This window comes from Rhinoraja longicauda, chromosome 1 (assembly GCF_053455715.1).
Source record: "Rhinoraja longicauda isolate Sanriku21f chromosome 1, sRhiLon1.1, whole genome shotgun sequence".
In the NCBI taxonomy this organism is placed as follows: Eukaryota; Metazoa; Chordata; class Chondrichthyes; order Rajiformes; family Arhynchobatidae; genus Rhinoraja; species Rhinoraja longicauda.
Window position 1 is genome coordinate 51856241 of NC_135953.1, and position 15143 is coordinate 51871383.

The window sequence follows — 15143 nt, forward strand, 5'->3', positions numbered from 1 at the left end:
AAGCTTGGCAATATCTTTCCTATAACATGGTGCCCAGAACTGAACACAATATTTTAAATGCAGTCTCACCAACATTGTAGGAGCCATTTATGCTTAATTCAGTTATTGTCATTGTGTTATGGCTATGTTTTAATATTTCTAGTTTATGTCTTTTTTACATGCTTATGGGTATGACTTAATACATAATGGGGAGTGTCTAGATGGGAGGAGGCTAGCGTGTCGACAGAGGTTGTCGGTCAGTTTAGGCTCGGAGGATGGTGAGCATAGAAAGAAGAGGATGAATTTCTTCTATCAGAGGGTGGTGAATCAGTGGAATTCATTGCCAGAGACCAAGTCATCGGATATTTTTAAGGCGGAGATTGACAGATTCTTGATTGGTAAGGTTATTGAGGGTTATGGGGAGAAGACAGGAGAATGGGGCTGAGAGGGAAAGATAGATCTGCAATGATTGAATGACGGAGTAGACTCAATGGCCTACTTCTGCTCCTATGACTTATGAACTTATTAATAACAAAACTAATCTTCCATGCACCAGTACAGCTTTAGCTGACTAAAGTATTTGACGATCAAATCTAACAATTAGAACACAATTTCTATAAACCTTTCCATTCCACATATAATAAAGTGCATGATGAAATGTACCAAATTGGACAGAAGTATCAACTGATCACAAGATTGGACAAGTCTAATTCATAACTTGAATTGATACATGTGACAAAGTGGTTGATCCAATAGTGACATTATCAAATTTTGTATGATAATATTGCTGTGACACCTCTGGGAATGGTAGTTTTAAAGGTACAATGTAATCACAAGACAATTTAAAATTATATTTATATTCAAATCACTCCAAGACTTCATGCCATCGCCATCTTTGAAAACACCTGCCAATTCTGGTATCTCGGCAATTTTAATTTTCATCACACTACCTATGACAGGAACTATGCCACTAATCTATGAAAATGCCATAATAAACCTCACTTTCATTCATATCCTTAACTAAAGTTTTGAATATTTTTGCTAATATTGGTGTCTGGCTACATAATTTTGTCTAAAGATTTTCACATCAGGAACCTTAAATGCTTTCACGTGTTTTTACCAGCAGTTTGCATACATTATGATCAACTCTATCTATGACTGATGGTTCACTACCTGGATATTAAAGTCAGACCAATTACCCAACTTTTCACTTTAAAATCAATTCTGTGCCACTTGGTTCTCAATGCTGAACTGTGAACTGTGTTGAGATAGCAGAGATAACTAAACAGGAGTGCAATGTTCTTTCTAAACACATCAGGCAGACCTCAAGAATGACTGATCAAAGTCAAATTTGAATAAGACAGTTTCTTCAACATTGTCTTGGTGTTTTATTTTATCAATTGGATAACAAAAGGGAACATTGGAGAAAATTAGTCAGGAGTTGACTCGATAAGTGATCATTGGATCAAAGCTGACAAAATATTGGAATAGAATTGATCTATGTACAATTCTTCCAAGATTCGAACAGTTGCTGGCATTTATTACCGAGCCCCCAAACAGCTCATGAATTGACTGGCTTACAAAGCTTTTTAAGAGTCAACTAATTAAATCAATTCAACAGCTCAAGGAAAAATGGAAAGTAAATTGTCAATTACTTTCCATTGGTTATTCTTTTTTTTTAAACTATCACATATTTTCAGAAAACTCAAGTCCATGGTTGGCAATTTATAATAAAGGGGCACACAGGTTGTGCAGGGATATATGAATTATTAAATAAAACAATCTTTGTACTTTATTGGAGGTACCATAAGTTTACTTTTAAATCAGAAAAGCAACATTCGTTATGTACACTATTTTGTATCGCATTATTTAACTATGCATTGACTGTTAACATTAACAGAGTACAGTTAGTTATTAGAAACATAGAAAATAGGTGCAGGAGGAGGCCATTTGGCCCTTCAAGCCATTCATTGTGATCATGGCTGATCATCTACAATCAGTAACATGTGGCTGCCTTCTCTCCATATCCCTTGATTCCACTAGCCCCCAAGAGCTCTATCTAACTCTCTTTTAAATTCATCCAGTGAATTCTTATATCAAATGGTCAAAAATAAGTAAATTCACAAATTCTGAAGAAAACACATTCCTGTCAGAGATTTTATTTTAAAAAAGCATCTTGCTTAAAGCAGAACACTTTCATGCTGACCAGCAGCAGCAGCATCACTGGAAGATTGGCAACAAGACATTATGCCATCTTGTGGCCAAAGAACAGTACAAAGAAAAAAAAACAAAGTCTTTGCAATTGACAAAAATGAATGTGGAGTACACTTTCAGGTTGATAGAGACAACAATAAAAACATGGATGTAACAATTGAACAAAGCGAAACAGAAAAGAATATAACAATTAAAAATATATTCAGTGATCGAGACTTGTAACAGTAGATGCAGGACCTAAGCAGCAGCTTTCATTTTAGCAAATCAGGCCACACCATAAAAAATTCATTCTCGTACAATAAATTCGACCAACTGTGCAAAATTAATAAAAGTCTGTTTACCCTTATTTGGTAATTGCAGTGTCTTTTTTAGACAGAAGCACATTTTTTATTGAAGTAATTTTAACTTTCACTCATGTGCAACAATTTCCACGTCTAAGACCAAACCATTCCAGACTGGTCGATATATTGTGACATCCAGATTCCTATGACAGTGGCATGGGGAAAAGTTATATTTAGCCAGATTTTGCTTGCAGCATTTTAAACTTGGCTGTTCTGTTTTCCTATTGAGTTTTCATGTAAATCGTTGCCAAAAATCACAGCATTTTCTACAGAGCATCTGGGGTGGACACTTCTATTAGAGATTGTCTTTTATTACATTTTCTCTTTATTGGATTGAGGAATTGTTCGTGATAAGATTGAACCCAAAAGAGTCATGACATGTGTATGTAATGTCTTACTTGCACACAAAAGTTATGGTAAGGATTGGATTTGGGAAAGCTTTAATAAAAACCAGACCATTTGAATAATTAACTTCAAATCTCCAAGATGAGGCCTGTGCTCTTAAAGTTAATGTTTACACCACAGATGTTATTGAATAGTCTTTTAGTTTAGAAAATACAAACTCATCTCCTCCAGTTTGTTTAGTTCATATTTCACAGACTTGGTCTGTGTAAATAAAGATTAGCTCCTCTAGATTTGCCATTTTTTTCTACCATTATGGCAGCGTTAGTTTACTGCCAGCAAATTTTCAATATATTCCAGTATCTCTGCCAAAATAGACAAATAGAACAATTAGGTGATAAAATAGCACAGCACAATGGTGCACCAAAACACCCAGCACTTTTAATATTTTAATTCCCTCACGTAAATGATTCCCAGCTTTTGACTACATGCAGATGGTTCGCCAAAGGAGGGAAGCACTGGAAAAGATTTAAACTGTCAGTTAACTCTGCATTGGAGCACTTGGTAGTCACATGAAGAGGAAAAAATAGCATGAGGGCAAGTCCTGATGAAAAGTTCATAAATTCGAAACATTTATTTCACTTGACAAATTCTTCCTAAATTCCTCACTACTAGCATTTTGTCTTTAGTTCAGATTTCCAGTACTCACAGTAGTTTGCTTTCTGACAGATTCGGTGCAGATATAATCCTTTACTATTAATAGCTCAAAATAAAGATAGCGTGTTTTGGCAATGAATTTCCTTACCAGCGGAATGAAAAGGACCTTAAATTTGTGGTGTAACTAGAGGAATAAGTAAACCATTCAAATCAATCGATTTTCAGCAGAAATAAGTTAACTGAAATAATGCCAGTAATGGCTACTGCCCAAGTAACAATTACAATCAGTGCCTTGAATCTACACAGTAAATGTTTATCAATTTTAGCAAATATTTTAAAATAAATTTGCATTAATTAATCATATTTTTCAATCTGTGCATTGCTAGCAAGGCAACATTTATTGCCATCCTTCGCTGCACATATTAAAAGTCAACTACCTAACCTCCAGGAAACTGGAACCACAGAGAAACAAGAATCCGAGTTGTTTGTGAAAAGTTATTTTCAAGAAATTACGATAAAAGTTTGTATAAATATTCTGATACCAGACCACAAATAACCACATTTTCAAATTCTAGTTCACAATTCAGTTTAGTGGTATTTGAACAGAGCCTCTAGGTTGCTAATCCTGCGCTCAAAATACTTGTTACTGTGCAGCTAAAGAGATTAGTTATCTTCCATCTTCGAAATAAGCAAACATAAAAATTAACACTGAAAAAAGGGGCCACAAATGTGCCAATATTGTTTGCTATCAACAACAAAATGCACAAAACTCTTAAATAATACTTTGCGTCCAACACGAACACTCAATTATCAAAATGAAACTTTATAAATTCATTCACTGGAATTAGTAAATATTTCCTAAATTTTAGAAACAGTTATCCATTACAACAATATCTAGAGAATTCTAACAGAGGTTATACAAAAATATTCTTAGCACCAATGTCCAAATTCCAGAGAAAACTGAGGATATTAACCAAGAAATCCTCATGATAGCATTAACACCAGTCAGCTAAGTAATTTTACATTCGGAAGCTCCTGGTTCTATGAAATGGCTGGAATGATTTCCTCATTGTGAAGAACATAAGTTGAGTTTTCAGCTTTGATTTTTCAGGGAAAAGCACTGATTCACTCTCAGTTGTTGGAAAACGATTTCTATAAACTTCAGGGTAGGCCTTCTGAAACTGAAAAGTGAAATATTTTACGATATGACCCAAGGCTGCATCATTTTACAAATGCAAACTTACACAAAGGTCATGTTCTGTAAACCCTCATGCAAGTCTGATTTTACACAAGTCGTAATCACCTTAAAACTAGTTAGAAACAAAGAGCTGCAGAAGTCAGTCGAGGGGTGAAGGAAGTTGCAATAACACATCATTTAGGAAACAGGACCACCTATTGTGAATTGTTTATATAAGTGTGAGTTTTCCCAAGTCGTCTATTATGCAAGTCGGGTAGGGCCTGTATAAACAACAGCATATTTATAACATATTACAAACAACCTGCAGCTTTCCAATGAAAAATCTAAAATTGCCAACATGATCAAGAAGTTGCTCTGACAACAAATTTGCAGTAGTCTAATGGGAGGTAGTACAATTTATTCACTACTGTGCATAGGGTTGCCAACTTCCTCACTCCCAAATACGGGACAAGGTGACGTCACCGCCCCGCACCCCACGTGATCTCACCCAGCCAGCGGCCACGTGCTCCTGCTCCACCAATGGTGGCCGCCCGGGCCGGGAGGCAGGCTGCTACGCAACACCCGGGCCTCCACTGTCCGGAGATAGACACAAAATGCTGGAGTAACTCAGTGGGTCAGGCTTCTCTCGGGAGAGAAGGAATGGGTGACGTTTCCCGATGTTGGGGAAGTCCAGAACCAGGGGTCACAGCTTAAGGATAAGGGGGAAGTCTTTTAGGACCGAGATGAGAAAACATTTCTTCACACAGAGAGTGGCGAGTCTGTGGAATTCTCTGCCACAGAAGGTAGTTGAGGCCTGTTCATTGGCTATATTTAAGAGGGAGTTAGATGTGGCCCTTGTGGCTAAAGGGATCAGGGGGTATGGAGAGAAGGCAGGTACAGTTTACTGAGCTGGATGATCAGCCATGATCATATTGAATGGCGGTGCAGGCTCGAAGGGCCGAATGGCCTACTCCTGCACCTATTTTCTATGTTTCGAGTCAAGACGCATCCTCAGTCTGAAGAAGGGTCTCGATCCGAAACTTCACCCATCTTCCGCTCGACCTCCATGAGGCGGGTGGTGAGGACTTCGCCATGGACGACGAGAGTATCCACAAACTGAAGAAGGCAAAGAGGAAGGGGGCGAGGATTTGGCTGCGAGGAAGGCGCTCGATCCAGGCTGCGAGAAGACTACGACTTTGTGGAGCAAGACGGCGACGAGCCAGGCCCTCAAAGCTCGGTGGATGGGTGGACCCTGTTTGTCACCGGGGTCCACGAGGAAGTCACCGAGGAGGACATCCATGACAAGTTTGCTGAGTTCGGTGAGATCAAAAACCTGCACCTGAACCTGGACCGGCGCACCGGCTACCCCTAGGGCTACGCTCTGGTGGAGTACGAGACCTAGGCTACAAGGAGACGCAGGTGACCATGGAGGGTTTGAACGGGTCGGAGCTGGCCGGGCAGCACATCTGCGTGGACTGGGGCTTCGTCAGGGGAGCCCCCAGGAGCTAGAGGCAGAGTGGCCGCAGAAGCCGGAGCACGGTCCGGAAGCGTCACTGAGCCGGGACAGAGTGCGGAGCGACCGGTGGGACAGAGCGGCCCGCACAGCGCCGGGGATCGAGACACGGCCGCAGATCGCCGTGCCCAAACCAAGCCGTGTTACAGGGAGCGTTTAATCTGTCGGGACTCGTGGGGCTGCAGAGGAAAGGGTAAGGTCGGCTTGTGTAAAACAACACTCAGAAATAAAGTATTTTAGTTCAAAAAAATAAAACACCTTCAGTCTGAAGAAGTGTCTCGACCCAAAACGTCACCCATTCCTTCTCTCCCGAGATGCCGCCCGACCCGCTGAGTTACTCCAGCATTTTGTGTCGACCTTCGATTTTAACCAGCACTTGCAGATTTGTTTCCTGCAGCATCTGGGCCTTCAGCGCCCCCCCGGGCCTAATACGGGACAAGGGCGGTCTCGTACGAGAAAAACCAATTTAGCCCAAAATACGGGATGTCCCGGCTAATACGGGACAGTTGGCAACGCTAACGGTACAGTGTATTTAAACCATATTTTGATTTACAGGGAAGAGTGTTATACAGGGCGTGGTGATCACTGCAATTGGGTAACACACAGATAATGAAGCAGCTGCCTGAAGTACAAAAATAATACAGGAAGGATTACAACCATGACTAATGAGGGAAGTTCATATTATGTCCTAAGAGAGACAGACACACTGGTAAAAAAAAAAAGTAGCAAGCCCAAGAAATGGGAACAGTTTAGAACTTAACAAAGGAGGGGGGAAAATGCAAGTGTGAGGAAACTTGCAAAAACATTAAAACTGTATATTAGAGTTTGTGGAGAGAAAAAAAGTGAAGATTAATACAAGACACGGAGTCAGAAACAATGGAATTTATAATGGAGAACAAACACACCAGTATTTTTGCTCTCTCTTCGTAAAGGTGAAGACAAATAACCTCACAGAAATGTTAAGTACCTTTGGGCTAGCAAGTGAAATTGTTGGGATTAAAGGCCAATACATGCTCCAGGTCCATTACATTTACATAAGATTTGAAGAAATTATTCAGGAAGCGGGTTCTTTTATTTCACTTTGAGCAGGAGAGATGCCTCAATGTGACCACATCAATAATTGTGTGCAATTTTGGTCTTTGTCTGATAAAGGCTGTTCTTGTCTAGAGGGGCTGCAAAGGTTCATCAGCTTGATTCCTGTGATGGCAGAACTGACATGATGAGTAGACTTAAGTCCACTAGGGTTTGGCAGTTTGATGAGGGAAACCTATGAAATTCAGACTCAGGAACAGAATCTTCCCATCTGTTATCAGGCATCTGAACAATCCTTCCATAGACTAGGGTTCTACCTCTACCCTATTGCAGGCATTGGACTTTGTATGGAACATGTGCTAAAATGCTGGGATTGTCGCATTGTACGATATATTCTGCATTCTTTTTCTTCCCATTTGATCTACCCATTAAACTTGAGTTTGACATGATTGTGTTATCTGATCTAATTGGCTTTTCACAGTACCTCAGTGCACAACAAGAATAAACCTAAACCCTGATGGGACTGGACTGGAAGGTTGTTCTGATCATGGAGACTAGGGGCGTCACAGCCCAAGGAGTTGTGATATGCTAGTTAAGAGTAGAACGAGGAGGCATTTTAGCATCTGAAGAGTGGGAAACCTGCAAAATTCTCTCTCACGGAAAGCAATCAAAGTCAAATTAAATAAATGCAAGGTGCTAGAAAATGGCTACAATAATTAAGGATAAAAGAAGAAAGCAAGAAAAGGATCCTGAAATGTAGATCAGCCACAAATGGAGGAGCAAGCTTAAAAGAGCTAAATTGTTTACGACTACATATTCTTATTTTGTATGTTTCTCTTCGGCTCAGACTTCTTAGATTGCTATCATGGGGCACACATTGCATCCTTTTGTTTGGGAGTTTGTAGTGTAGCAGAAGAAAGTGCAATATCAAGAACATGGAGAGATAAAATGAAATTAACTTTTTACTGGACAAAATCAGATAAGAAGCACATCCACAACCTCAATGCTGCATGGAAACACAGATTGCAAATGCTCGAATTTGAGCAACAAAATGCTGAAGGACTTTGCAAGTCAGGCAACTTCTGCGGATGGAAGTGGACGGATATAATTTCAATCAGGAGATGGTTCCTGACCCAAAACTATAGGAGCTGCCTGACCCGCTGACTTCCTCCAGCAGTGTTTATTGCTCTTTACTGTTAAACCCAGTTTGGCTACAATTTCTTTTTCAATAGGCACGGCTGAAATAAATGGTTTTTCATAAGTTTTAATGTTAATGCAGATACCAACTACTTAAAAATACCTCAATATGAAAAACCATAAAATATTTGAATTTCAGTTCGTAAGATTCTGAAACAGATGGCTGAATTGAGTTATTGTTGCTTTACCTGTTTTAATTTCTTCTTTTTCTCTTTAACAGACATGTCTTTACCCATTATTATTTCTTCCAGTTGTGCTGTTAAAGCAGCTTGAGGATTTCTCCAAGATTCTTTAAAATCTTCAGAACTAATCTTCTGACAAATAGTGTGGGATGCTAGTGAAGCATCCGCATCTGCATACTTAATCTAGGGAAGGGAAAAAAAGATGCAACTAAGAACTCTCTCTGCCCGAGACTAAAAATCAAAATTTCTCAAGAACTTACCAGAGGAGGTATTTTGTAACATTATTCTTTGACAATTGAACAAAATCCTATTGCTATGCATTCAGTCTTAAACTGAGGTCTTTAAAGTACCTGAACTCTTCGGAGGTGAGCTAAGTGTTCCTCCACTGCACTTTGTAGATGGTCTGGAACTCCCAATATCTCTGGATAATGATCCATCATAAAACTGACAAGTCTTGTAGCAAATAGTTCATCAAGATCCACTTCATTCTCTGAGCGCAGGATACAGCGAGAGAAGGTTTGAATCATCTTCAAATTTAAAAGAAACATTTGTTTTTAATGGATGGCCACTGAAAATCACACTTCCTAGTTTGCAATATGAAGTGAAGCAAATTGCTTGGAAGGGGCTATGTGTGATGTTCTGCTTCCTGTTTTCATTACTTGCACTACCTATTTCCACCCTGCTCTAAAATCTGTGTTGGAGTCAAATGAAATGACACAAAATATTACAAAATGTAAAAGACATTTGGACAGGTACATGGAGAGGAAAGGTTTAGAGGGATATGGGCCACATGCAGAGAGGTGAGACAAGTGTGAATAGGCATCTTGGTCGCATGGGTAAGTTGGGCCGATGGGCTTTTTACCATACTATATGACTGTGTAAAAATGACTGTCAAGTTTAAAGAAGCTGGAAATGATTTAAACAATGTTTCAATTAAATAGTGCATCTGACCAACACCTTTATTTGTAAAGTTTTTGACACCATTCTTTATTTCTTTTCGCTTTCTTAAATTAGATGCATGCTTCTGATTATTATCTGAATGGTGTCAAGTTAGGAAGATTGAGAGTGATCAGCCATGATCGCATTGAATGGCGGGGCTGGCTCGAAGGGCTAAATGGCCTACTCCTGCACCTATTGTCTATTGTCTAATGTTTTATAGCAACTTTCAAAGACTGCTTATTCCTCCAAGTTCCTGCTTAGTTACATTAAGCTCATATTGCAAGAACAATGTTCAAGTGGAGTAAGTAGAATGTTTAAAAAAGGAAAATAAATAAAACACTAGTCCCACTGTCATTGTTTCAGGATTGGTACATACATATGTTAATAATGATATAACTAGCTATCACTGATTGGTCAATGAGCTACCTACATGCATTTTCCATAAAGGTATACCAATAATATATAATGGATAAGTTCCAAAACTTTAAAAATATTTTTACTAAATTGAAAGTTTGTTTACGATTCATTATTCCCAGATGTTAACGGATTTTTATTTATTTAATCAACTGTGTAAAACTCACCAATGTTCTGCTGGCAATAGCTTCATGAAGAGGAGGCATTTCAACATTAAGAGCAATTCGAGCCATCATCCGCATTAACAGCTGAAGCTTTCTCCGGTTTTCCGGGGGCAAAAGAAGACAACAAATCTGAAGTGCTTCAACGCCAACTCGCTGTTCCTGCAGAAGACCTAGCTTTCAAAATAGTGCAATATTAAACCAAAGCCCACTGCAATTAGAATCAGGTAAATTGAATTTGGCATGAAAAATGTAAATAAAATGGGGCTCGATGAACCACATGAACAGCTGCCTCTTCACAAGCAAAAGAAATCACCCAAAGCTAATTTAATACCAAATTTATACAGCATTTTTTACTTCAATTAATTTTCTCCATTATATCAGAGTTTGTGTAAAATAATGGAATTTATATAAATGGTGAAAAGGAAGAAAGAGCTCACCACAAATCCTTATCAGATACATTTCTAAATTATCTCTGTGAATTTATTTTTTTTAAAGATCTGTAAATCTGATATGGAAACAGAGTATAGGAAACACTGAAAAGGTCAGTCAGCATCTGTGAAAAGGGAAACAGTTAAGGATTCAGGCCCCAAACCTTTCAACAGTTATGACATTTCCAACATTTTCACTTTTTACTACCTTCATTCTTGTGCCCAAAACCTCTTAGTGAGGAACATAAAATCGTGCTGTAAGAGCTTCTGTGGACATGTAAAAAGCAGGAAAAAGATTAGCAAGAGCAAATGTGATCCCTTTCATATAGTGCTGGAAGAATGTATAATGGGGGGCCAGAGCAGCAGCAGGGAGGTTGAAAAAGGGTGCTGTTTAATTGGCTCATTGAGCAGAGGTTACAGACCAGAAAAGAGGCAGATGAGACGTTGGGGGCAAATATGGTGGTCAGAGAGCAAGATTAGCAGACAGGGCAGGAGTATAGCATAGAAAGTCAGATGGTTTAAACTGTATTCATTTCAATGCTTGAAGCTGAACCGATAAGGTGGACGAACTGAGCACGTGGATTGGCTTGAGGACTGGGATATTATGGCCATAACAGAAACATGACTGAGAGAAGGGCAGGGCTCGCATCTCAGTATCCCAGAGTACAGATGCTCAGGCATGGTAGGGATGCAGGTAGGAAGCAGGGGAGTGGGGGCGAGTGGCAGGGTTGCCTTTTTGATTAGGGATGAACTAACCATAGTACGCAGAGAGGATACTCTTGGGGGTTCGTCCAGGTAGGCTACATGGGGAGAACTTAGAAATAGAAACAGAATGATCACTTTGATAGGACGGTATTATAGGCCTTGCAATAATCAGTGGAGCAGATGTGCAGGGAAATTGCTAATAATTTAAAAAATAATAGATTAGTGTTCGTGGGAGATCTCAACTTCCTTAATATGGACTGGGTCTCCCATTGTGTAAAGGGCTTGTACGGGATGGGGAATTTGTTCAATGTATCCAAGAAAACTTGCTGAATAAACATATTGAGGGCTCCACTAGAGAGGACACAACACCGAACCTCCTCTTTGGGACCAGTGACCATGATTCTATTAGTTTTAAAGGAGAAGGGTAGGACAGACCTACTCAGTGTAACCATAAAAGAGGGAGACATTAAAAAAAAATCTTCTTCTGTTTTTACTGCGATCATGGAAGGTACGTAATTGAGGTATAGGATTTGGGATGTCTTAGATCATATATGAATTATCAAAGAGGAGGGTATTAATAGTTTTAAAGCACATTCAAGTCTATAAATTCTTGGGGCATGGCCAAATGCATCATCAGACTTTGTAGGAAGCGAGGGAGAAAATTGCTGTTTGTTATATACATTAACGATCTGGATGACAATGGAATTAATATTGTTAGTAAATTTGCAGATGACATCAAAATTGGTGATTAAGTGGACAGCGAGGAAGGATATCAAAGTTTACAACAGGGACTTGATCAGTTGGGAAGGTGGATCAGGGTATACCCTGATCCACCTTCCCAACTGATCAAGTCCCTGTTGTAAACTTTGATATCCTTCCTCGCTGTCCACTTAATCACCAATTTTGATGTCATCTGCAAATTTACTAACAATATTAATTCCATTGTCATCCAGATCGTTATAAATTACATTTAACTCAAACAGGGCAAGATGTCGGACTTTGGTCTGTGAACCAGGGCAGGACTTGCACGGTAAGTGATAGAGCCCTCCAGAATGTTCCATACGGTCTACACAATACTATTTCTTGCCTAATGCAAATTTCTTTCAGTTCCTCTATCCCCTAGATCCTCTGTCCTCAAGTACATCTGGGAGATTGTTTGTGTCTTCCTTAATGAAGACAGATCCGAAGTACCTGTTCAACTCTTCTGCCATATGGGGCATAGATAAAGTGAACACTCAGTCTTTTTGCCGGAGTAGAGCATTGTAAAATTAGATGATGTAGGCTTATTGTGGGAGGGGAAAGATTTAAGAGGGACCTCGGGTGCAACTTTTTCACTCAGAGAGCAGTCCTTATTTGGAACAGTGCCAAACGAAGCTATAGAAGCAGGTTCAATTATGACTTTTAAAAAACATTGAGAGATTTATAGATATGAAGGGTTTAGTGGGCTGTGGGCCAAGTAGGACAAGCCCAATATGCCAACTTGGTTGCCACGACAAAGTGGGCCAAAGAGCCAGTTTCCGTGCTGTATAGCTCTATCACTCTGTAATAAGGAAATTATAGAGGAATGAAATACTTGCTGCCTTTTGATACCCGGGTTCGATCCTGACTATGGGTGCAGTCTGTACAGAGTTTGTACATTCTCCCCGTGACCGTGTGGATTTTCACCGAGATCTTCGATTTCATTCCACATTCCAAGCACGTACAGGTTTGTAGGTTAATTTGGTTTGGTATAAATGTAAATTGTCCCTACTGTGTGTAGGATAGTGTTTTCATTTCAGATTTTTGTCATCTGTTGTTTTTGATTTTCAGAGTGGGGCTCACCATCTCAAATTGAAAAGGTTAGGCCATTTCGGATTATGCATTTTGTGTAGTCAATCTCTGGAATTTTTTCACTTCCAAGGTTGCATGACTCGATGAGTGGCCAATTAACCAAAAAAGATATGTCACCCCTGAAAACAAGTGATCTTACATTTAAACAATACTCTGTAGCCACAAACTAAGCAATTTAACATTGCAGATAATTTACTGCAGATTGATGCACGCTCATTCAAAACATTTTCATCTAAATTCAAGCAAGCACATTACAAAGCACTACATCCACCTGCTCTAACAATAACTTAACTTCCTTTTAACCAATGTCAAATTCCCATTTGTGAAGTGGGCAACACCCGAGAGGCCTGCATGTAATATAAATGAGGAACAGAATGTTTCATAATTTCATCAATAGCTACAGAAGTGGAGATTACCACTTCAAAACATGTTTCATGAGGAATTGGACAACCTTTTGGCAGCCAGTGCTGGATTCAGGGTTACTACAAATCCAAGACTTTTGGCCAAAACCTGACTATGCAAATTATTTCAGAAACTTTAATATTTGTTAATTGTAAATTATTACCCACCTAAAGTGTTGATGAAAAGTTCATAGAACTCAAATGTCAACAAAGGCTCCAATGGTTTTTGAAAGTAGTCTGCTATCGTTTTGAACACATCTCTTTCAAACCCTGGGTACATTGGTCGGTTTAATTCACTTCCATTTGGCCCTCAGAAAAGGAAAAAGCAAGTCACACTAAAAAAAGGCTTGGACCACTTAACCATACAATACACCAATTCACACGGATAAGTGAATGAACAAAGTATTATATTAATTGAAGGAATTTTACCAACCCCACACATTACTTAAAAGTGGTGCCAGTGCATCCTAGACAACAGTTAAAGGACTTTATGGGGGGGAAGAGAAATATTCATCCTTTCTGTGGCTGCTGCACCTCTCGGAAGTGGTAGATGGTGAACTCAAGGGTTTTCGTGAACAATGGTCTAATGGTTTCTTTATTGTCGTATATACCAGGTACAGTGAAATACATGTTCTGCATACAGCTCCGCTAGACTATTCCCATACACAAGTACAAATGCCCCAGTCAGTACAGAACAGCCCATTGAGTCCATATGCAAGAGGCGCTGTATTATAGTCCCAGCTGCAGCTAGTAACAAAAGCCCTTTGAAGCTGTCGCCTCCATTTTGGTCGTCCCGCGACCTGATGTCCCTCTCCACGCCTGGCCCTCTTCAGCCCAGGTTCCCCAGGGGGCGCCTTCCACAAGCAAGAAGGGTTGTCAGGATGGCAAGATGAAACGATTATCCCAGTTCTGGCCTGGGTATACTACTGCGGGGAAGCAATTTTTCAATTACTAAAGTCAAAGAGCAAGTTGGTGGATATCTCCAAGGTGAAACGTCATGTATCAAAACACTCTACTCAGGCTAATAAATGTGCACACACCCCCTGCTGCAGAGCAAGCGGCTGACTTGGAGCATGGGGGTGATCTTAGGAATAGATTGGGAGGGTAAAAGACACTGTGCACCTACTCGTCCTCTCATGATCTTATACGCCTCTATAAGATCACCCATCATCTTCCTGTGCTCCATTTAACCAGAGTAGGAGAATCAAGAACCAGGGTACATAGGTTTTAGGAGAGGGGAAAGATCTAATAGGAAACTGAGTGGCAACTTTGTTTTTCACACATAAGGAGGTAGGTATATGGAACAAGCTGCCGGAGGACGTAGTTGAGGTAGCAATAGTATTAGGGACACATTACTGTTTCAGGTACAAACAATTTCATTGAGTTTCTGCAATTCAAAAGGGTAATTTGTGTCTAATTTATTGTTTTATCTAGGTTAAAAGATTATAGGTAACTACGTTCATACTTACAGTTTGCCAAACACCTCATGGCTGATAGAACCCAATGCGGAAGCTCTTCTATTTTAAAATGGAAAGATTTCCAGGTTATTTATCACACTCTTTATAACATTTTCTCTTTTTCTTCCGTAAATTCTTATATAACCTTCACAACCCTTCAAACGATTTAAC

At 39.6% G+C, this 15143-nt stretch overlaps 1 protein-coding gene across 1 annotated transcript in view; it reads right to left on the reverse strand.

The window, feature by feature from the left end:
• Window positions 1-4492: 4492 nt before the first annotated feature.
• The window catches only part of LOC144599378 (DEP domain-containing protein 1B-like), a 33635-nt gene continuing 22984 nt past the window's right edge, over window positions 4493-15143 (reverse strand). The window contains exons 6-11 of the mRNA XM_078410181.1: window positions 14985-15032; window positions 13684-13824; window positions 10155-10321; window positions 8985-9161; window positions 8641-8817; window positions 4493-4714 (exon numbers count right to left, since the gene is read on the reverse strand). Of these exons, the coding sequence (XP_078266307.1) occupies window positions 4553-4714; window positions 8641-8817; window positions 8985-9161; window positions 10155-10321; window positions 13684-13824; window positions 14985-15032 (872 nt within the window). The 3' untranslated portion in view covers window positions 4493-4552. The remainder of the gene's footprint in view (window positions 4715-8640; window positions 8818-8984; window positions 9162-10154; window positions 10322-13683; window positions 13825-14984; window positions 15033-15143) is intronic.